At 45.1% G+C, this 24,710-nt stretch overlaps 1 protein-coding gene across 2 annotated transcripts in view; it reads right to left on the reverse strand.

Annotated features, from left to right (window-relative positions):
* The window catches only part of LOC144754345 (ficolin-1-like), a 766,398-nt gene that overhangs the window by 628,380 nt on the left and 113,308 nt on the right, over window positions 1-24,710 (reverse strand). For both annotated transcript variants that reach the window (XM_078642033.1, XM_078642034.1), the window contains exons 5-6: window positions 5,347-5,382; window positions 3,481-3,516 (exon numbers count right to left, since the gene is read on the reverse strand). In XM_078642033.1, the coding sequence (XP_078498159.1) occupies window positions 3,481-3,516; window positions 5,347-5,382 (72 nt within the window). The remainder of the gene's footprint in view (window positions 1-3,480; window positions 3,517-5,346; window positions 5,383-24,710) is intronic.

Genomic DNA, 24,710 nt, shown 5'->3' on the forward strand with positions numbered 1-24,710 from the left:
ATCTGTGACAGGCCTGTGAAACGCTCCGATTCACAGTGCACTGCTGATGCACTTAAGAGTGCGCGTTCAGTAGTGTGTAAACTCGAATTTCCCTACTTTATTTTTCCTTGCACTATTATATAGCGCGAACTCGACAACATGGCATGAGCACAATTTACATTACAGAAGAACACATTCATTTGTGGTAGGCACGGGACGACAAAGCGATTTGCCTGGAATCACAGGATGTTGAGCTGATGCCGAGATTCGAACGTAGCTCTCCAGCTCTACAGTTCGCAATTCTAGAACTTGTGGCGGGAGGTGTGTCTAAAAGTGTATGTCGGTGCTGGCCATCAATGAGAGAGACCTGTGCATTTTTCAAATTGGTGGTGAAAAAATATGAGTATGTTGCTGGAGATGTGGACCGCCGTGCCACCAATGTACTTACCGGGGGAGGGTAAACGCCCATTATTTCGCAACTTTCTTTCCGCATACCATCACTCCGCATACTTTCATTACGAAAGGACCATGACTCCGCAATGCCATTATAAAGCATGGCATTACATTTTATATGCTTTTACCACGCATACATTTACAACAAAATTCGTTGCAAATGCATGAATGGTACAAGCATGTTTTTTTTTAATGTTTAGATAAGGTAAGTATGGGTATAGGGGTATATGTTTTGGGGCACTGAGGTATATGTTTTGGGGTGTTTGGGTATTTTAAGAGTTCAGATATAGTTTTGGGTTATGGGGTACAGGGGTAGTTTTAGGGTTTAGGGATAGGTATGGGTTTTGGGGTACAGGGGTATTTTGGGGTTCAGGGCTAGGTTTGGGTTTTGGGGTATAGGGGTATTTTTATGGATCAGGGGTAGGTTTTGGTTTTGGGGTACAGGGGTATTTTAAGGGTTCAGGGCTAGGTTTGGGTTTTGGGGTACAGGGGTATTTTTAGGGTTTAGGGCTAGGTTTGTGTTTTGGGGTACAGGGGTATTTTAGGGTTCAGGGTTGGTTTGGGTTTTGGGGTACAGGGTTATTTTTATGTTTCAGGGCTAGGTTTGGGTTTTGGGGTATAGGGGTATTTTTAGGGTTCAGGGGTAGGTTTGGGTTTTGAGGTACAGGGGTATTTATAGGGTTCAGGGCTAGGTTTGGGTTTTGGGGTACAGGGGTATTTTTAGGGTTTAGGGATAGGTTTGGGTTTTGGGGAACAGGGTATATTTATAGGGTTAAGAGGGGTTAGTGTTTAAGGGTGTTGGGGTATTTTAAGGAGTAAGGGTGGGTTATGATCATGGGGTGAAGGGGTATTTAAAGGGAGCAGGGTGGACACCCGGAGCTGGAATGTACAGAACCTGGGAAGAAAAAACAATGAAATATTGGGCACCACGCTCGCTTTTTTCCGTAATCCCGCCCCCCGCACACGCCCACGCCCAGAGCACACGATATGAGACATGGCATGAAGGGCGGAACATACCACACACCCCCAGCGTTTGTCACGCCCACAGCACATGCCCACAGCACAACGCAGACACGCCCACAAGGGACTACTTTGCTGGCACGGTTCTTTTACCTTTTAAATGTATATGGTGGGCGTCTGCATAGCCTATGTCCTTCTGCTGCAACTGCCCTTTCCAACACTGTATTGGGTGTTGTGATTGGTGCTGTGGTTCCTGAGATTACCCGCCTCAAAGATTTGTGCTCTTCCTTTATTATATTAGTATGGATTAACTGGAGTGGGAATATTAATTGTTACCCCTCTGCAATCCAACACTTTCCCAACTGTTGCACTGATTGGAGTGGGAATAGTAAATTTTATCCCGCAACTTTCCAACACTTTCCCTCCTGTTGCATTCACTGGAGTGGGAATAGTACATTTTACCCCTCCGCTATCCAACACTTTCCCTACTGTTACATTTATTGGAGTGGGAATAGTCGTTTTTAGCCCTCCTCTATCCAAAACTTTCCCTATTGTTGCACTCACTGGAGCGGGAATAGTCATTTTTACCCTCCACTATTCAATACTTCCCTACTGTTACACTTATTGGAGTGGGAATAGCAATTTTTACCCCTACACTATCCAACACTTTCCCTACTGTTGCACTCTCTGGAGTTGGAATAGTAATTTTAATCCCCACGCTATCCAACACTTTCCCTACTTTTGCACCCTCTGGAGTGGGAATAGTAATTTTAACCCTTTTGCTATCCAACACTTTCGCTACTGTTGCACTCTCTGGAGTGGGAATAGTAATTTTAACCCTTTCGCTATCCAACACTTTCCCTAATGGTGCACTCTCTGGAGTGGGAATAGTAATTTTTACCCCTACGCTATCCAACATTTTCCCTACTGTTGAACTCTCTGGAGTGGGAATAGTAATTTTTACCCCTATGCTTTCCAACACTTTCCCTACTGTTGCACTCTCTGGACTTGGAATAGTAATGTTATTCCCTCCGCTATCCGAAATGTTCTCTACTGTTTTAGTTAATGTAGTGTATCATTTATTTGAAAAAGATTAAAAATACTGTAATCTTTTAATTTTTTATATATATTTTTTATATTTGTATTATTGTTGTATGCGTATATGTGTATTTATAATTTATAAAAATGTTTTTAACAATTTACAAGTTATTAAAATAATTATTTATGAATATCATTAAGCATATATATTATATTTTATATGTAAATGTTTAATTTATTTTTGCATTTTATGTATTATTTATAATTTTTAAACATTTTAAAATATGTTTAACTATGTTTATTTTAATTATATGTATTATTTACTTTATTTTACATTATTGTTTTAACATAAAAAAACAATATTTTTAACAACGATATTTATGACGATATTTTTTTTCTCGATATTTTTGTACTTAACATGATGTACATCGGATGTCGATATTCTTGACATCAATAATTTTGTCACAATATTTTTGTACCTCGATATTGTGGTAGTCGATATTTTGTCAGTGATTCGTGATTACGGTACTCAGTGAGCCCCTGTTCATCCCTGCTCCATGGCTGCCACACGGTGCAGGGATGAACACAGACTCCTGTTCCTCTGTGGAAGCTTGTGTTATGGCCAGTTTACAACCGTAACGCAAGCTCCCATAGGAACATGGGAACATTGTTCGGTCGCATCGTGATTAGGTGGTCAGGACCGTCAACCCGAGTTCTATCGGTCCAGTTTCTGTGTTGGTGTCAGGCAGACATCAGTCCGCTCAACATCGTAATCACCCCCTAAGTGTTAGATATATGTTAATTCAATGTCACATGTAATGCTTGCTCAATCTTAAACTATGAGTTGGAGCAAATCATTTACAAATCCACTTTTCTTTTCATCACCCTACCTTGTCTCAAACTTTGCATTAAACAAGCAAAGAGAAACCATCAGTTCTCCAGGTTAGTCCTGCTGAGGTGAGGTAAGCACAAACAATGCTAGCCGAAAAATAAGAATAGGAGATATATATTTATATACAAAGAGAATTAGGAAATGTAAAAATCTCTCACCTTTCTTACAGAGAATGTTATCCAGTTCCTGTTCTCCTGTGTGTTTAACAAATATGTGCAATATATTATTGACTGAATTGACAGTTGCCTACCGAACACTTCTTCAGTTTATGACACAAAGTGAGAAAAAAACAAGACAAGAACATACCCTTAATAGCGTTTTACATCAGAAACCAAAACAGTGCCTCAATAACTACATAGAACGGCACAGAAGTCTCATTTACGCACAATTTAAATAACAGAAATAAAGAATACACTCTATATCTCTATAGAACTATTTTGACGAATGGATGCAAATTAGAAAATTAATGGATTTCATGAAAGAAAGAGTAAAACACAAACACAACACTCCATGAACCAAACTTTAAAAGCATACTCAGATGTCCACATCACATTAAGACTTGCACATCCTGCCTTCAAAATATTGACTTTAGAGGAACTCTAGAGGAGCAGTGGAGCCGGTGGTCCTTTTCTAAGTTACCAGCAACTACACCATACTACCAGGACTTTTCACATATTTGTTGATCGCATATATTTTATGGTCATAGTATAAGCAACCTCTTGTACCACTCCAAGGCGTACATCATCACAAATGATATTGAAGACCTCGCTGGTTGCATTACATTGCATGCAAACATTGGCATTGTTGAGTTGATGCCAATACTCTGTAAATAGTATTTTAGCTCTTTGTTCAGATATGTGATGCGATTTAATTATGGCGTGCTTTGAAGTCCTGATATTTATCAGTAGAGATATTGTGATGTCATGAGCCTTGCATTGTTTGTGCAAAGTATGGTTGGTATGACAGGCCTGTAAGTCATGACTTGCTGAGCTAACCCTTTGATTATTTAAAACCTTCCAGACACCATGTTTATTTCCATTTCTCAGATACGACTAATGCATTGGCACAGCCCTGAGATCTATTTAATTGCCAAGCTTAGGGGCTCATTATGATGCCGCCATCATAGCAGTGTTTGTGTCCGTCCGCCAGACATGCGGCGGTCCCATCACTGCTTTCAGGATGCGCCCACCATACAGGCGAGCGCATCCTGGGCCTTTATCATTGCGGGAGGTGCTGCTGGCTGCAGCACCGTCCGCAATGATGAAGGTGCTTGCACCGCATTTCCCTGCACCACTTGGCAGGCACGACCCGGTGCCTGCCTCATGGTGCTTAGAAATGCAGGGGGTACCATGGGTACCCACCCGGTGCAACAACACCCCCCCAAGGGGGGCCCGCAACAGGCCCCCAAACACAATCCCCGCCAACCTTTCCCGCCATGGAAAGGCCTCCTAAAACCCACATCCTACTGTGGCGGCCAGTGCCTGCTAGGCACCGCCACCATATTAGTGGCCCTGCTCTGTCTGCCAGGCAATGGGTGCGATTGCTTCCGGCTGAAAAGTGGCGGAAGGACTTTCTGTCCACCGCAGTACCCACCGCCATCCTAATTTGGCGGTGGGTAAATCACCATGTGATGGCGGAAGAATCGCCACCGCCGGCACGGCAGTGGTGGTCCTTCTGCCATTATGAGTCCTCTAGTGTAATTACATTGAGCAGCTTTTGCTATAGCAGAGAGCAACGTTTCCTATAGAAATGATAAATGTTGACACCCCAGCCCCCCTGGACTGATCTGTATGAAAGTTGAATTGCTGAAACTGGAATTTATGTTTTTAAATTTGGAACGTTTTCAGAAACGTGACAAAATTATTGTTTCAGCTTTGTACACCTAACTATTATAGTTTGGCCCATTCTATGCTTCCTGTTTTTTTTCAAAATTAGACTATTCACAAAAGCATGTTTTAATTTAGCCCTAGTTGGCACAATTAAAAAAGTAAAAAAATGTAATGAATCTTTGATATCATTCTTACCTATTGTTCCTTGCACACCAGTGTTTCCTTTGTCCCCTACATTAAAAAAACACATCCAATTAGAGTATATTTTGAATAGGACCTCTTTCTCGAACATTGGTGGTAGCAGGAAGAATTATGAAAGGGGAGGGACAGAGTGAAGAAAAAATAGTGCTAGAGTTTAAATCACATGTAGAGGTACTGTGAGACAATGACTTGTATTATTGCGTAAGTGGAGGTGGGACATTGTGTCATGAAGTTCTGCTAACTAATCCCAGTGCATCCTCGATCCACCATTCATTTCACAAAGTCTTCTGGATTTAATTGAATATTTTTTTAAAGGAAGACAACATCTAATACCGCCGAACACTTCTGTGTAAACTTGTAAGTGCTGTTTAAAATACATTACTATACTTACATTGCATCGAACCTCTTTAGATGTCAATTGCCTTTGAACGCAGATGCCTTAACCCCTTCCATGTGTCGGACGGCCCCCGACCGCCCGACGTCACAGTGGGCGTGTACAGCCGGGGGCCGTCCGAATCCCGCCCACTCAATAAATCACCAGCATTGCGGCTGAATTCGTGCCTCTGTCAAGGTTAAAGTGCCATCCATACCTCTCAGTCCACCTGGGTAAGTCAACAAGCCAAATGTGCCTTCTCATTGACATCACTACGAGCATCCTACAAGAACTTTCATCTCCCTGCAAACATTCATATATCTCCATGGGCTTCCGTGGGATCACTCTTCAAAACATCTGCGTTTACCCTGCCATAGTCTTAGAGTTGATCTAGTGTAGATTGAGAGACATTATAATGTAATTATAAGTCTTGAATACTTAACCAAACAACCTCAAATATACATTCTGGATCCATAATTGCTGATGATTACTGCTGATGTCTAGTTGATGTTTCTTGTTATCTTCAGCACTATTTATTTTTCTTTACAATTCATGATATCTTGAATCTCCTTCACCTGGATTCAAGTATTGATCACTCTACGGGAATGGAGAACAGGTTCGAGGAAATGCATAAGCAATAATATATCGGCCTTGCTGTGTATACAAAACAGCCATTGCACAAATATGGGCAATATTTGTCACTTTTTCAACCTTAGAATTTGGTATTTGCATAGTGCATTTCTTCCCTTTGAATGGCCACGTAGTACTCTTTCACACACCCAGGCCACTTGCTGAAGAGGTTGTTCTTTCACCAAAGAACTGTAGGCGGCACACAAAATGGAGGTTGCTGATGTCAGTGGTGGCAGTTGGCAGCTCCCTTCTAAGAAATGTTATGCCCTAATATTTATTTTTAACAAATTAAGCATAACAGGTTTGATTTTGTCACTCAGAAGGTGTTCGTGTTATAACAACATTTTATTATAGATGAGTCATTTATGTTTGGTTTTCTGAAAAAACAAGCATTAGCCAATAGGTCTGGGGTTGGATGAGTGCATTATGGCTTTTGCAATTCTTGTTTTGTAATGGGTTTTGCAAAATTTAATTGCTAGGGAACCACTAGGCCTTCACTAATACAACAAAAACACTGCCTAAAAGCAATATTATTTTTGGTCTCCACAAGCACATATTGCCATAGTCGCCCTTGGCACTGACAGGAACAACTTGTCATCACTCACAGTGAAGTTAGCCAGTGGCTGAAATGGGCTATTGCATTGTCCCTCATTGTATGTTGCAGTAGGTGGAGGATAAATGTTTAAAACACAATAGTAGGCGTGAAAAGGGCATGCTGAAACCCCTATAAGTGTATTATACACACAGTTTTAGGAAGATGAAAAGGCTTTAGCCAATGTAAGACCTAAAAAAGAAGCAAAAACGCAGTTATATCATTCTACTGCTCATGCCGATTAAGATTAAAAATTGGCATAAACTGTACGGTTATAAAGAAATATCAGTACCTTTTGCTTGTACTGAGAAATGAAACAGTGTATACATGCTTTTGGTGCTCATTATCATTGTCTTTCTTGCCCATGTACTCTCCTCAAGGACCCAGCAGCACAGTAACAATTACCCATCAGAACATGTATTGGCATTCTCCTGCCCTACCTCCGGACCGACTGGACATCTCTCTCCGCAATTCATTTAGTTTATTAAGATTTGGATCTCAAATGAGGTCCACATTAAAAAATAAGACAGAATATATAGAAAATAATCACAGTTATAACAAAATAGTCAAATTACAGTTAGATATTCAGTTATTTACCTCAATAAATAAGTTAAGTTAAATACAAAACAGTTATAAAACTTCAATATAAGAGTAATTCATAAAAGTTACAATGGTGTTGCAAAAACAAACATCATAACCACATAGCAGCAAAGGTTTATGTGCCAATTATTATATAGAAGGAGAGATCAAAAACCTTTATGACCAAATCTAGCTTTCCCAATTTACCATCAAAGAGTTGTGCACAAACGTATCCCAGAGGGGGATAAGGACGCTGAATGAGATAGGATATAAATAGGTATGATCAGCATTACAGCAGAATAACCAAATTGTGATAACATAATAAGAAGCTTGACCGCAACAAAGAAATTGAGTTAAGTACATATGCAATTTGTTAATATTAAGCTTCAATACAATAGCAACTTCATAGATGGTCCAATTTTGTGCAAAGAGCAACCATTTATAACTCAGAGTTACTTCCCCCTAGCAGCAATAGTTGAGTGCAAAATGTATTCCAATTTTTTTTTAAAGTGACCAAATAGCAGCAGCGATTTACGTATAAATTTTCTTAAAAGAGAAAGATCAGAAGCATTTATAGCTAAAAGTCCCCCTAGCAGCAATAGTTGAGTGTAAAATGTATTCCAGAAAGTATAAAACACATGTAACCTTTACAAGAATTTACAAAAGGCCCAATACTTAAGTGTCTGGTCATGAGAGGTGCATAGGTCCCAAGATGTAAGCACGAGTTAAGTTGGGTTTCCTACCTCCTGCAGCGGGATCCTGTTTTCTATCCATAAGCAATAAGAAATAGTATACACTACGGAAGGGAGGACCTAGGGTAACAACCTGCTTCCTCTGAAGTGGTTGTATATTAAGAACAAAAATCAGTTCAAAAGCTCCTTAAAAAAATGGAATAATTTTGTACATACTGATTCATTCTTTGGATAGAAGAGAAACTTGCGAGCTGACGCTACACTTTTGATGTGATTCTGTATAAATATTGCCCGAAGCCAGCGAAGACGATATGGTAACAAGGCTGGGCAAACAGAGTATGATTGAGGTTCTGAATGCCCAAGTTACACATATTATAGTTTTTCCCTACTTTAATAGCAGAGGACCAATTTGCAGTTAAATCTTTTAATGGTAAAAGGTTAATGCAAAATAGAGTCAGAAAATGGCAGATACCATGGCCTAAATTCCAGGATAAATATTTTTTAGCCATCCTCAGGCTACTTAATATGACTATTATCTCCAATCTTTCCTTCAATCCACAATACTTGACATCTCACTGAAAACTAACAATAAAGCTAGTGATTTTTAAAATAGATTTAAATTCTTGGAGCGGAAAGGAGATCACAGACTCCTCCTCTGCATCGAGAAGATTTAACACAATAGTAAAATCATAGGAGAAGGAATATTTATCTGCTTTTTCTCCAAACATTTCCTGACATAGAAAAACCCTTATTATATTCAAATCACTATTCTTCAGCTCGTATCCCCTCCAAATTACCTTGGCTAAGCCTTGGACAAATGAGCTTACCAGACCAAAAAGAAGTTAGGCAGACCGCCTTTCTCACATCTCATGTATGCAGATGATATTACAATTATGTGTTTGCGCCCCACTGGGCTGTACAAGAAGTTGATGTCACTTCAGAAATATATGATGGCACAACATTTGAAGATAAATGTCTCTAAAAGTAAAGTTTTGATTTTGAACTGAAGAAGGAGCAGAAAGTTTCGTAATTTCAAATGGAGAATTGGCTTTGAAAATTTCGAGACAGTAGATTCTTATCTCTATTTGGGAAAATGAATAGTGGGTAATACAAAGAATATACCCCACACTGAACACAGCTCTTGTAAAGCTGCATTACATGCAAATGGTCTTTGTGTATTTTTTAGCGTAATTGGGTGAAGGCACTTCCTACAATTGTTATGTATTTTTAAAGCAAACATCCCCCAACACTATTATGTGCTATTGAATGCATTCAAGTAGAAGAATGGAGTTTCCTTGATAAGCTAGAAGGACAGAATTTACATCAACAATGTAATTTTAATACATTAGTTCGAACACCTGCTATTAGATTGGAATTTGGTCTGGTAAGCTCAATTTGATATATTTTTACATGTAGTAACTAGGGTGCCTATACTGTGATAAAAAAATACCAGTGGATCTGGCTGAGGAGATTGTTGATCTCCCAATACTGTGTGCTGCTGATCTCCTAATACAATTGTTAATGTCTCTTTTAGTTTTGAGGCTGACTTGATATTTAGCCATTTGTTTTTTTTTTAACCTGATAGATTTATCCTTAAAATTCAATGAGCCTACTTCAGCTAGGGTCATCTCAAATTTATTATTAAGTAATCAATAATAGCCCCACCAGAAGACATGTAATTTTTGCTGAAATACAATTTCCTAGTCTCCCGTTGGCAATTAATAGGTCTAAATTTCTCACGCCTTTGAGTAGAATCACGCCTCTGTCTATTATTCAGAGACAAAGCCGGGGTGGATTTTTTGATCTTTGTCTTCTGAAGCATTAGCGAATAACCATATACTGTGGGTAGAGACTTTGGCATTCAATCAGTAATGCATTCATATAATCTTCTCTTTCCGTGGTAGTAGAGCAAAAAACAAATAGGTCTTTTAATTTTAACTTTTTTTTTATCAACATTCTGCAGCAAAGAAGCAACATACACATCTGGTAGTCCCTTCTAGGTCCCACTGTTACCTCCCACCTCTGGGCATACATTTAAAAAACTGTGTGCGTGCAGGTGCCTTCCAGCATAGCCCCGCCAGTGCCCATGAGGTGCTTCTTAAAGTATGTACATGCGCTGGTGTAATACGAGTGCCCAAATGCGCAGCAATTTCAAAAAGGAGAAAGAGGAAAAACAGGATCCCACCCACTAACTGGTGTGCTCGGAGCCTATCTCAGTTTTTAACAATGTAAGAGGCAAGAGCGAGAGTGTAAGTCATGGTGCCATATGTGGCTCGTCTGGAGTTGTGAGTCGCAGGAGGCCAAAATACTTCGGACATGTGATTTCACACATCTTGGTGGCCAAAAGAGACATTATCGGCTGCCAAACTTCTCTGAACCCAACAATGGAATTAGTAAGGGAGGCCTGTATCCGCTCCATCCCTAAGATGTGCCATAACCCTATGCAACCACCCCGTATATGTCGGTCTTGTCTGTGTCCCCCAGTCCGATAAAATGTTTTGGAGTACAGCCCCCAAGACCAATCACATCTGTTTCCCCCTCCCAGACCTTAGCAGGTAAGTCAACAGTTGGGTAATCCCAACGCAGCATAGCTCGTAAACCTCGGGATTTGTGTCTCGAATTGTCAGTCTACATTGTCTAGTATCTTGGTCCAATAGCCTGTCAGTTCCCTGCAGTCCCAGAGCAAGGGCACCAGTGTGCTATCTTCCCCGCTACTCCGCCAACAAGTCGGGCTACCGTGTGGGTCCCCTTTGTTAAATCACGCCAGCGTCAAGTACCAGTACGTGGCTATCTTGACAGTGGTTTCCCTGCTGGTGGTGTTGCATGCCGTGTGGTTGGCCCATTAATATATGCCTCTCCATTCTTTTCCCATAAGGTCTCGAACCAGTTCCCTCGCCCACTGTTTTTGGCTGGCCGTGGGCATTGTAGGGGCCTGTGGGCGCAGCATACCATACAATTCAGAGATCATTTTTGTATCTGTGTTCTTCGTCACTAGCCACTTCTCATACTGTGTCAATTTCCTATCCACTTTTGGCTGCACCTCCTTCTGGAGAAGCCAGTTACAAATTTGGAAGTAATTAAGCTGTTCTGTTTCAGGGATGCCATAGTCACGTTGTAAGTCAAGAAATTATAAAACCCCCTCCGTATCAAATAGGTGCCCTGCCGCTTTACAGTCTATTTCCTGCTATGCCGCCAACGCCCTTTCGTCCATCCCTGGTGTAAATTCCCTATTGGCAAATAAAGGGGTCACGGGAGAGGGGAAAGATGTCAATCCTTGTCTAGTGGCGACCCCATCCAAGACCCCTAGTAGTGTGTTCGCTATGGGTGAGCCCCGGAGATTCGGTTGCCTAGCTGTGCTCTTCAGGAAAGGGACTTTCCACAGCGAGAGTTCTGCTAGCGCTCTGTCTTGGAATAGCCATCTCTTTTCAGAGTCCAGTCTATTCCACTCCACCAGGTACCTGAGTTGCGCCACCCTAAAGTATTGCAGCACATTCGGGATCCCCAAGCTGCCCTCCTCCGGCCTCATATAGCCCAGCTCCCTTCGCATTCGGGGGCGCACCCCTGCTCATACGATCTGCTGCATTGCTTGCTGCAATTTATGAATTGTGCCTGGTGGGGGCCATATCAGTATCGTCTGGAATAGGTACAATGCCTTGGGAAGAATAGACATTTTAATCATTGCTACCCGTCCCAGGAGTGGCTGCTGTTGATGCTTCCATTGCTGTGACTCCCTAGTGATCTGAGTGGTTAACTTGCAGTAATTCAGCGTGACCGTTTGCGGTACGGATGGGCCAGTTCAATCCCCAGGTATGGAATAGACGTCCTTATCTGTATCCCTGTGTAGGAATCCCTACCCTTTTCTGATGCTACCCCTCGTTGGTCCAAACAGAGAATCATTGACTTCTATTTCTATTCTATTTGTTTACATTTGTAATGCGCACAGCTACCCAACAAAGGGTTTCCCGGCGCGGCAGATCCCAATAGCAATGCGGTTACAGAAAACTAGATGTTAAAGAGCCATGTTTTTAGGGCTTTTCTGAATTTGATGTAATTTGACTCAGACCGCAGTGTATGTGGCATTGAGTTCCAGAGAGAAGGTCCTAGGAATGAGAAGGACTTGCCACCCATGCGTGACAGCCTGGTCCTTGGAATTTCAAAATGATTTGCCGTGGAAGACCGAAGAGATCTGGAAGGACGATAGGGGCGCACCAGGTTTTGCAGATATTTAGGAGCGGTGTTGGTGGAAATCCTGTGCATAAAACATAGAGATTTGAATTTAACTCGGTTTTCAATTTTTAGCCAGTGTAACTTCCTGATGTATTTAGTGGTTGGAGTAGAGATGGGAATTTTACAGAGTAGTCTGGCTGCTGCATTTTGCACTGATTGCAACCTGCGGACAGTAGCTTTGTTCGCCCCCAGGTACAAAACGTTGCCATAATCTAGCCTAGATGTTATTAGGGCATTGACAACTGTTTTCTTGGTGTTTTCAGGCAGCATCCAACAGATCTTTTTTAGCCATTTTAATATGGCAAAGCAGGTGGCTGAAGTCTTTACCGCTTGCTGATGTAAACTGAGTGAGTCGTCAATAATGACGCCCAGGTTGTGAGCATGAGTAACCAGGGTAGGGGGGGTGCCCATTTCAGTTGGCCAATGTTGGGGTCCCCAAAGTTCTTTATTTTTGCCCAACACGATTAACTCGGTTTTTTCGCCGTTAAGTTTTAGAAAGTTTTTTTGCATCCAGTCGGCGATTTTACAGAGTCCGAGTTGTAGGGTGGAGGAATTGTCAGAATCTGCAGCTGATAAAGAAAAAAGCAGCTGGGAATCATCAGCGTAAGAAAACATTAAAAGCCCTGTTTCCTCCACTATTTTGGCCAGGGGGCTCATATACACGTTGAAAAGCAACGGGCTAAGGATAGAGCCCTGTGGAACTCCGTGTTTGAATGTCATGGTATCGGAGCAGGCAGTTTGTGAGAAGACCTGGAACGTGCGGTTTTCCAATAATGATCTAATCCAGTTGAGAGCTGCCCCACGGATGCCCAGGGAGTGGAGTGTTTGGGCGAGGACCGCATGCGACACGGTGTCGAATGCCACGCTGAGGTCGAGCAGCACAAGTGCCACTGTTTCGCCCTTGTCCACCATGCGGCGGATATTTTCGGTTACCCCCAGCAAGGTAGTTTCTGTGGAAAAGCCTGCACGAAATCCCGACTGGTGGGTTGGTAATAGGTCATGAGTGGTGAACGATGTACATGTTTCTCCAATATTTTTGCAAAGGTGGGCAGCAAGGATATTGGGCGGAAGTTAGCTGGCAAATTGGGGTCTGCGCCAGCTTTCTTCAGGAGCGGATGAATCATTGCGTGCTTCCATTCACCGGGTACAAATTGTTCCAGTAACGAAGCATTGAGAAGATCAGTGATGGTAACCAAGATGTTGCTGTTAAGTTGCTTTAAGACTGAGCATGGCAATGGGTCCTTAGGCGAGCCAGATTTAATAGTTTTTAGCAGCCTTTGAACCATATCAGGGTTCAGCAAGGGCCAACTATCAAGTGTGACAGAAGATGCATTAACCGGAGTAGAGCAATCCGGAATGCCTGGGGTATTACCCGAGGTAGGTAATGCACATTGTGGGGTAGCTTCAGTGGTTAACTTATATTTATTAGAAGCTTGATTAATGTATTGATGAATTTGGTCGACTTTATTGATGAAGAAGGCAGCTAGTAGGTCACATTGAGTTTTATTAAGTTCAGGTGGAAGTTGAGACGTATTAGAGCCAGCCAGCTCTTTTACTAGCTTAAAAAGTGTTTTGGAGTGGTCTAAGGCATTTGTGATTTTTGTGCAGATGAATTCTGCTTTAGCCTTGCTACACTGCTTTTGATACGCTGTTAACTGAATTTTGTATTTTTCCTTGATTACAGGTGAGTAACTCCTCCTCCATTGACGTTCAAGATTTTTACATCTAGTTTTTTCATTTTGTAAAATATCGTTGAACCAGGGCGCAGGAGAGCGGTGGGTGTTAGGTTTAAGCTTTGTTTTGGGCAGGGTGGAGTCAATGGCTGCAAGAAGCCAGTTTTGTACTGTGGAGGAAAGCTGTTGAACAGAGGTCTTAGTGCAAGGCCTATGTTCTTCCAGGAGGGTATTGAGACTGTCAATGTCAAGTTGTTTCCACTTTCTTATAAACTGGGTGGGTAGGGGAGTATTATCTTTATTTATTGGGTCGACCTGAAGGGCAAATTTAACCAAATAGTGGTCGGACCAGGGCAGAGGCTGGGCAGAATGCGTCATAATATTGTTAAGATTGGAAAAGATGGGATCTAGCAGGTGTCCAGCTCGATGAGTAGGCCCTGAGTTCTTTAAGGTTAGATTGAGAGCTGCTAAGTCATTTATGAAGTCTTTAGCTAAAGAGCATTCCTCATCCTCTAGATGCAAGTTTATGTCGCCTAAGATTGTGAAATTGGCAGTTCTCATGGCTAACGGTCCGATAAGTGCAGACATATTTGTCACCCATTTGGACGCTGCCCCCGGAGGCCGATACACAAGGACTCCGGCTAAAGTGAAATAGGGGGCTAGCGTAAGTTTAAATGTCGCCGCTTGGCAGCCATCACATAGAAGAGGTTTAAATTCGCAATTAAAAATCTTTTTGAAGAAGATGGCAATTCCTCCGCCAGGTATCTTTTCCCTGTCAAGTCTAGTGATAGCGTAGGAGTCCGGAAGTGCCATAGCTATGTCTGGACCCGAACTTTCTTTGAGCCAGGTTTCAGTAATAAACAATGCATCGGGTGCTTCATCTAAGAGTAGGTTAAAAATTTCTAGTTTATGCATTGGTAAAGAGCGACAGTTGAGGCTAATAAAGGAAAAGGATTCTGTCTTTGATTTTGAGGAGTTCTTGAGGGAATCAGACAGCGTAGATTTGATCCCTACAGGGTCAATGTGTAATTGACAGGTTTGACAGGAATCCTTCTCCCACCCCAATTTTAACAACCTGCAGGAGGGTTTTGTTGCCGGTTGTAGAGCCTTCAAATCGTCAGACGTATATTTGATGTAGGGGGATTCTATTGAATGTATTGCTACATCGGCTATAGGTACCTGTTGTAGGTTGGGGACTGAACCATATGGTGGTGCCATAGCCCTGAGACACGTCCGAGGCGCGGACGGGCGCAGACGGGCTGACTCTGGCATGACTCAGGCTTCCTGACATTTACTCTGAATCCAGAGACCAGGCCAAAAGATTCTAGTTCCTGTAGGAATGCCGGGACCGATCGCTCTGAGGACTCAAGGGCCGCAATGAGATCATGCGCTTAAAGGCTTATCGTATGTCTCTCCCCACTGAAGGGAATGCCCAAGATGTCGGGGTTGTCCCTTATCCTCTGTGCCAGCAGCTCGATATATAAAGTGAATAGGAGGGGCGACAACGGGCATCCCTGCTGTGTCCCTCGCTGGATCTCGAAGGTGCTAGATGATATCCCGTTTACTCTAATCGTTGCGGAGGGTGCACTGAAACAACTTGTCACCTAGGCCCTGAACAGGTGCCCTAGGCCGAAGTGAACCAGGGTTTTATCTAAAAAGTCCCAGTCTACATGGTCAAATGCCTTCTAGGCATCCACCAACAACAGGATAGCTTCCATATTCGTTCGGTGGGCTTTGTGGACCAGGTGAAGGGTGCATTGAGTGTTATCTCTACACTGCCTATTGTGAATAAATATGGACTGGTTGGGTTCAATGAGGCCCAGCATGAGGGGGCCTAACATGGCCGCTAACACCCCGGTGAACAACTTCAAGTCTATGTTGAGTAGGGATACCAGGCGAGGGGAGCCGCAAAGGGTTTCATCTTATCCGGGCTTAGGCAGCACCACTATGGAGGCCGCTAGCATGTCCGGGGGGATCATCCGAGGCCCAGTAAAGGAGTTAAAAAGTCGCATCAGGACCGGGCTAAGATCTGGCAAAAAGATGTGTAAAAACCTGCCAAAAGCCATGAGGTCCCGGCGATTTCATGGGCTTGAGGCGTGAAATCGCCCCTATCACTTCCTCCACCCTTATCGGTGCCTCCAACATCTCTTCCCATCCTGCATCTAGTGCTGTCGTGTTCGCGCCTTATATGTATGTGGTAATATGGGGGCCTGGAGGAAATATCAGTGTAGAATTCCTGAAAAACCTTTGCAATCTCATCGTCCCTTTCAACCATCTCCCAATAACCTTCCTAAGAGACTGGACATTCGTCTGCTGCATATGGGCCCTAAGTTTGCTCGCCAACATGCACCACGGCTTGTCCCCCCCAGTACAGATGGGGTGTTTGAGCCTAAATGCTGCATACTCAGCCCTGTCCAGATCAAGCCCCGCCAATTGGGCTTGTGCCGCCTTCTGCTGGCGCCAAACTCAAAGCGCTCCGGTGCTGCTGTACATCCTTTCTAGCTCTAGCATTTGTGCTGTGATCTGGTCTCGTTTGTCCTTATGTTCTATGTTCTCAGCCGTGAATATGGCTATCAATTCCACACGTACCACTGTTTTGAGGGCCCCCCATAAAGTGGTCAGGGAAATGTCAGGGGAATCATTCAGTTCTAGATTATCTGTAATGCATTTGTGGATCTGTTTCGTCACCGCTTCTCTATGCAGCATGCATTCTCGAAGTCGCCAGCCCCCGTCCTGTTATATTTCAGAGGCACCCGAAGGGTCCCCGTCACCACATTATGGTCCGAAAGAGCTGCTGGAATCATGTCCACATACCCCCACTAAATCATTCACTTCAGTTGTGCCTAAAAGGTGATCGAGCCAGGCATAAGAGCCACGTGCATGTGAAAAAATTGATAGGTGTGTGGGTGAGCCACCCGCCAAATGTCTAACAGTCCTGTAGCGTGTAGCCAACTTTTCCCTTCGCTAGACAATTTCCCTGTTTGAGTGCAACGGTGGCTAGTTCTGTCTACAGCTGTGCCCATAACTAAGTTGAGGTCCCCTCCCACCAACAGCCACTGCTCCTGTGCGCTCAGAACCCCGGAGAGAGCTGCCTTCAGCAATGTCTCCTGCCCTGAGTTGGGCGCATAGATGGACCCCACCACCAGGGGTGAACCCCCCAACCAAAGCTTGTAGGCTAGGAGGCAACCTTTCACCTCAGCTACTTTGTCCCCTACCCTCCCTGCAAAGCACTTAGCAATCAATATTGCTACTCCCGCTTTTTTATCCGTCATGGAAGAAAAGCCCTGTTGGGGGAATGCCTTGGACCTCATCCGGTACCAATCTTTGGGGAGGAGATGGGTCTCCTAAAGGAGACACACATCTGCCCCCACATTCTCCAGATAGGACAGTATGGATTTTCCTTTATTAGGGTTATTAAGACCCTTCACATTGAGGGTGACGACTTGTATTGTGGAGTGTGACATGGGATAGGATCAGAGTTTGACTTCTTCGCCCGTGGGTTTCCCCCCCATCGTTTAGGTGTATGACCTCTGCCCCTTCTTCTCCAATCGCCCCTGCGTTAAGCCTGCTCAGCTTGTCCCCTATTTGTAGCAAACCAGTTCCATCCTTAACCCCAACCTAAAATCCCCAACCCCTCCATATTTTGCAGCGCCCGCAAGGCATAGTCGCGTGGCCATGGAAGAAAAAAAATAGCAGGGACATGCTGTGACCTTCGATTTCCCGACCCCCCACTCCCAGCAGGCCCCACCCCAGCCCTGCTTATCTCAATTGCATACAGTAGTCACCCCATAGATCATGAGCTATCTTGGGATGCTGTGTTCTTGTGGACCGTCTCCAGGGCCACCTGTCACTCCTGCGCTATGGTGGTGGGGTCTGGCCTGAGAGAGTCAGCACGCCGGCGCCTCCGTCCGACTTTCTGCCATCGCTCCCTTGGGGTGTAGCGTTCCTGGCTGGCCATTTCCCCAGGACTGTAATGCGCCAGTCCCAGCATTTTGCAGGACTCCTTTAGAGATTTCATTTGCTGAAGTTTACCGTCCATTTGAGAATCAAGCAAAATGTATGGCACCAGGAGTATGCCACTTCCTTTTCCCATAGATGTGTGGTCACCTCCCTAAACTCTCTCCTCTTCTGTAGTGTGATGGCAGCCAAGTCCTGATAAAGAACTATTGAATGACCCCGGTACTTGACCGGTTGCTTCACCCGGGACTCCGTAATATGCGTTCTTTGAGGGAGAAATCTGAAAGGAAGGCCAGGATATCCGGCGAGGGCGCAGAGGTTCTTCTTTTCAACCCCACTCTGTGCACGGTCAATGCGGATCTCGAAGTCCTGCGGGACTCCCAATATGTCTCGGAACATCCCCTGGAGATACTGAACCATGTCTGAACCCTCTGCATCTGAAGGAACTCCCTTCACAAGGATGTTATTCCACCAAAAGCATTTTTGAGACCCTCCGTATGCGCCAGGAGATTGATCTGCTGTTCTCGCAGACATATCACTTCCTGTTGGAGCTGCACCACCTCTTCATCTCTGGCCTGCTCTTGATCCTCTATGCTGGCCAACCTTTCTCCAATCACATTGCATCAAATCTCTTTCACGTCTCCTGCCACTTCACCATTGAGTGTCTGGAAGTCCTCTCGCAAGGTACTGAACAGTGTTTCTAGAAAGGAGCGGGTGATCAGGGCCTACGCTCCCTCCGACGTGAGGTGCAGCTTCATTGTCGGGGATGACCGGCCCCCTGCACCAGTAGCCTTTAGAGGTTTGGACAACCTTTCTTTCAATTACCTGTCTTTCTTCCCCCTCATCAAGGACATATCTGCTGTGTGAGGCGTATGCTCCAGAGTAGGCCTCTGTACTCTTTCTGCTACTGGTCAAGTAGCTACCCCCTTTCTCCACCCGTTTGCTGCAAGTTCTCTGCTCTCCCCAGGAATAAAGGCCACCCCCACGTCCTTCCCTATCCAGCCGAAGAATCTAGCCAAGTTCCCTCTTCTCTAGCCGCCACACACCAAGCCCCTGCAATCCACCTGCTTGATTGGTCTCCACTCTGGATGTGGCACCACTTCCTTCTCTTCCCAGGCCCTCACGAGCCAGTCGAAGACCCTGGATGAATTGCCGCGAGGTGGAATTGAAGCAAAGTGGATTTTCCTTCTCGCAGCAGGGGCAACTCTGCCTGCTTACCCTGCTAGGCCTTTCTAGGCCCTTCTCCTCCCAATGACTGCCCCAGCTTCCTTTCTCAATTTTGTCGCTATGACGGCAGGAGTGTTGCCATTCACCTGTGGCCCAATTGCCTCTTGACCACTGCTCCGGACCCTCTCAATCGTGTCTGGAGTGATCGCTCTGGGGTGCAGGCCCCCACCCCGCTCCGCGCCCAACTCTCAATGAGGGCCCAGTTCCTGGCCACGCTTCCCTCTCACAGCAACGCCTCGGATCCTGCCTTAGTGCACCAGCTCCCCAGTGCAGGGAAGCCGCCGCCCCGGGCTGTCCACGCCAATCGAGTGCTCTGGCCGATGCGCTGTTGGTTGGGGTGGGTGCATTGTGAGCTTCCTTCAGTTCCTGCCGACGTGACCCACTGCTGGGCGAGGCCCAATATGCCCCACGCCAATCTCCTCCTCAATAGGGTCGGTCACAGGCACACCACCACACCGGTGACCCCTACGCTGCAAGTCCCACCCTGTCTACCAGTTGCGCCTGCGGAATTGTGGCTGCACCTGCTATGTGGCCTTTGGTCGGCCGTTGGGCCTCTATGTCAGTGGGCTCGACAAGTCTCAGACGCCCTTTTCTCTGTCGTGTGCTCTGCGCAACTCTGTTTGACCTGCCCCTCCCGGGCATTGCTTGCTCTAAACCAGTGGCTTCAGACGAGCCCGCCAAGTGCTTGTGCCGCCACGTCCAAAATGTGTACGCCCGCTGCTGAACTCCGATGCCCGCCTGCACCTTTTGCCTTCGGAATACTCCCAAACGACTCTGCAGTTCCCGGGCCCTATTGCCAAGCCGGCCGCCACTGTCCCCACTTGGGCCAGCTGAGGCAGTCAGACGTTATGCACTCAGGTAAGACCACCACCAGGCAAGGCCTCTTCTCTCCGACCCTGGGCTTGTACCTTATTCCTCGCTCTTCTTCTTGCTGGAGGGTCAGCCCCACCGGTAATTCCGCTGCATTGATCAATCACTTCCGCAGACATGGGAGCTCGATTCCGGGGCCCACCTGACCCACCAGCCACTCAATGCATGCCTGCCTGCTCCTCTGCTCCCTGACCTAGGCTTCACTCCGGCGCTGCTCCTACCCGCTTGCGCCAGCTAACAGCTATGGCAGATGCACCACAAAGCAGGGTGGCTGCTGTGCAGCAGGTCCTGGCACCACTTCGATCCCTCCAGCTGCAGCGGTGTCTGTGGCCCACGAGGCGGTACCATGCCCTTCCACTCTGGCCTCTACACTTGCCGCTGTGCCACTGAGGTCTGTGCAGGGCTCCCAATCAAATCCTTCACCGTACTCTTCCTCCGCTGATGGGCTCTCGTCCAGCCCACTGGGGCCGGCGTTTGCTCTCTTGCATGGTCTGCTTCCTTATTGACCTCTGCTCGTCCGGCCCCCGGTTCTGGCTGCCATTTTCTCTTCCCAGTCTCGTGACCTCGCAGGTCCCGTTTGCTCCTGCAGTCAGGCGTCCAGCACCGACATATTTGTTAAGATCGATGCTGGTGGGCTACATATTTTCCCCCCCCTCGATATCGGACCCCTGGAGGGTTTAAGTTGCTATTGTGGGCCAAGCTCAGGAGCGGGAAAACGATGTGGAACACGTCTTACCCGCTCGCCATCTTGGCCACGCCCCCCAAATAGGTCTTTTAGTGGGTAAATATAAGATGAGTCAGGGGGATATAAGCATTTACAATAAGCAGAGTGCCTAAAATGTCTTGCTCCTCCTTAAAATATATCTTGACTATCTGAATTAGGTTAGAAACGTGAGAAATATCTTTATACAACCAACTATAACTAGTTGTAAGCAGAATGGCTATGCTTCCTTTCTCATTTCCTCTATTCACTGGAAGGGCAGAGCGGCTTAGCACAATATATTTTTCTATAGACCAATTGTTTACAATCCAGGACTCTTGTATGCATACTATGTCAGCTTTATGTTCTTTCAGAAATAATGATTTGTTTTTATTGTTGTGTAAGCTGGCTGAGTTCCAAGAGCTTTGCTTAGACCCTTACTAGGTAAAGTTCCCATACCTTAGCAGAGAAACTCTCCTTCCACCTTTACTAAGGGAGACGCGCATTGTACTTTCTTTGTCTATGTGAAGAACTTTTAGTTGAGAATGATCTGAATGGGCGATGAACTGGACGTTATGTTTAACTTTTTTTAAAACTCTCTCCTTGTGGGTAAAAAGAACATTGATACCGCAACACTGCAATTTATCACTATTGAAGATTATTAGATTGGAAATTCAATTCAAAAATCTTTATTTCGATCATAAAAGATCATAAAAGATATAGAGTAATTGATCATTTTTTAAGCAATTTAAAAACATTATACAAATATACTGTCCTTTTTAAGATACAATTTCCGAAGAAGATGGTTAGGGCAGTGCTTAATAAAGTGCCATTCATTCTTTTTAAAAACAGAATCAAACCATTCATACAAGAGAGTAAAAAAGGTTTTTCACACAGTTATAGTGTCCTTGATTATTCTTGCACGCACTCGCCACATTGCGGTCAGGAATTTTGCCGTAGCAAACACTGTTGGTGCAGATAGATCTGTCTTTAAAACTCTGTAGGCCGGAGCGTATGTTCTGAAGCCCAGGTTTTTTAAGTGCGGAACCAACCAGTAGCTCCTAATTCTACTATAGGCTCTACAGAACAAGACCACATGTAGATCACTTTCCAGTTTATATGCACAGGCCGGACAGACCCCTGACTCCAAACTGCCAACCCAGGATTTTGTGAAGGACCTTAAAGGGAGAGATCCATACCTCCATTGCATATAGATCTTCCGTGCGAATACTGGTGTCATACCATCTAATACGTATTTGTGGCAATATAAGTCTTTTGTTTTGATGAAGGTGTCGGTTAAAGAACCTTCCCGGGTGGAGTTCAATGTTTTTTGAAGCATAAAGCTATAAAATAGATTTGAAAGTGCTTTTCTAGAAATCCTCGTGGACGCACTTTCCGGCTCTGTCCATAGCTCTGACACTCCAAGAGTCGTGCACATATCCCTGATATACTTTAACCAGGGAATTTTGGTGGCATTGGTTAACCGAAGAAATTCCTGCAACTCATTTCTATAATTTACAAGGTCCTGACTGCTCCACAAGCGACGCCAATAGGTCAGCGGTTTAAGGCCCAGTTCCTCAGTAATTGGTCGCAGTGCCAAGTCCAGTCTTAGGGGCAGAAGCGGGCTGGTTGGGGGGAGTGCAGCCAGTTGTCTAATAAAATTATTTTCTGCAACCTGTATGGTGTGTAGCGGAGTATGACCCCAGAGCTCGCCCCCATAGATGATGCCCCCCCGAGCTTGAGCTTTATAAATGTGAATGGCAGATACCAGCGGGCGAAGAGGGGATTTCTTAGCAATTCTTGTAATGCCTCCCGCCCTCTGAGCTAATTTTGTAGTTGCTTTTGCTTTGTGTGCCAGCCATGTTAAATTCTGGTTTAGGGTTATTCCGAGATATTCTATTGTGTGGACCCTTTCCAGAAATGTAGAGCCTAGTCGGGGATTTGGGCAATTTTTGGGCTTGGGGTTAAGGATCATAAATTTTGTTTTTGAAGGGTTTATTTCAAGGCCCCTATCATTACAGAAACCCAAGAACCCATTCAAGACCCTCTGTAACCCCATTGGCGATTTGGACAGCAGCAGGGTGTCGTCCGCAAACATAATCGCGGGCACCCTGCTGCCGTTCAATTGTGGTGCATCAATGTTGGGAATCCTGCTCAGATGCTCTATGACCCCGTTCACAAAGAGGTAAAACAGTGTCGGGGCCAGCACGCAACCCTGCCGTACCCCTCTGTGAACGGGGAACCTTTCTGTCAACCTACCACCTTTCCCACATCTAACTCGGGCATAATTGTCTGTGTGCAATCTAATTAAGATGTGGAGGATATCTCCTGGGACATCCAGCTCTGACAGTACCTCCCACAGTTTGGCCCGTGGGACCAGATCGAAGGCAGCACGGAGGTCCACGAAGACCGCGTATAATGTGCCGCCTTCGATCAGTACTGTCTTCCAATAAATGATGTTCAATCGGAGTATTTGATCAACTGTAGAAACTCCTTTTCTAAATCCCACCTGCAGAGGACTTAGGATATCGGTCTCCTCCATCCAAGATTGTAACCTGTTAAGTATTAATCTACCAAATACCTTCTGGGAAACATCAATGAGGCTTATTGGGCGATAATTGACTGGGAGCAGAGGCGAGCCCTTTTTGAAAATCGGGACCACCTCCGCCCTCAGCCAAGTATCAGGTATTTCCATCCCCCCAAGCACTGCATTGAATAACACTAACAGATAGGGTGCCCATATTCCTGGCTCCTGTTTGAATAGGTCGCCCGGCACCCCGTCCAGGCCAGGTGCCTTTCCTGAGGATAACCCCGCTATCGCCATCCTAATCTCTTTCTCAGTGAAAGGATCCGAGGCCTGATTATCTCGGATGGTGGGAGGCGGAGGTTCTATCCCTCCAGGCTCCGAGGAATATAGTGACTGGTAATGATTTTGCCAGACACTAGGGGCGATGTTTGGTTCGGTTGCCGAGGGAAGGTCTTCAGAACCATGGTTGACTACTCGCAAAAATTTACGGGAGTATCTTGTTACTAATAGCTCCGAGAGATTCTCCCAGTGTTGGAGATCCCACTCAATCTTAGCATTAGCCACGAGTATTTTATACGCCCTCCTTCTAATGCGGATCTCCTCCCTTGGACCTCCAGCTTTAATGGTAAATAGAAGTTCACGTTTGGCATTTCGGCAAGAGGTATTATACCAGGTGCCTTTATGTGATCCATGGGTCCTGGGTGGTCTGCTGCTGAAGAGGTCTGCCTCAAGTGTTTTTATTAATTGTTCATATACGTGGGCAAGGTCCTCTCTATTTTCCTGCGTGCACACTGGGGCCCAAAGGTCAAATGCCTCAGCGAGGATTGGGATAATCCTAGCGTAGAGGGTTGCTAGCTTGTCTTCACCAGTGGAAAGCTTTTCCCATCTTATCCTCCTTCTGTTGTTTTCAAGGAGGTATCCTTCTCTGGACTTTTGTTTGTTTAATACCCGATCCTCCATGCGGGGGATGGCATAATCCAGTTCCAGGGCATTGTGGTCACTGTCCTCTCTAGATGTTACACTGAAGTCAACCACCCTTTTCCAAGCATTTAGCTGTACCAGAAAGTAATCTAATCTAGATTCTCTCCCGGTTTTATTGTACGTGCATTTGCTCGGGATATCGGACTTGACACGACCATTGCAAGCCCTAAGGCCATAGGTAAGGGTAAGCATATTTATCTGCACGGCTAATGGTGTCCATGCTCTCGGAGGGGGGGGGCACTGTCGGTGGAACCTGCCAACTTGAATCCTCCTCTAGGGAGGGTCCATCAAGTAGGCCCGGTAGTCGTTCAAAATGTGAATTGAAGTCTC

The sequence above is a fragment of the Lissotriton helveticus genome, chromosome 5_1 (assembly GCF_964261635.1).
Source record: "Lissotriton helveticus chromosome 5_1, aLisHel1.1, whole genome shotgun sequence".
Classification (NCBI taxonomy): Eukaryota; Metazoa; Chordata; class Amphibia; order Caudata; family Salamandridae; genus Lissotriton; species Lissotriton helveticus.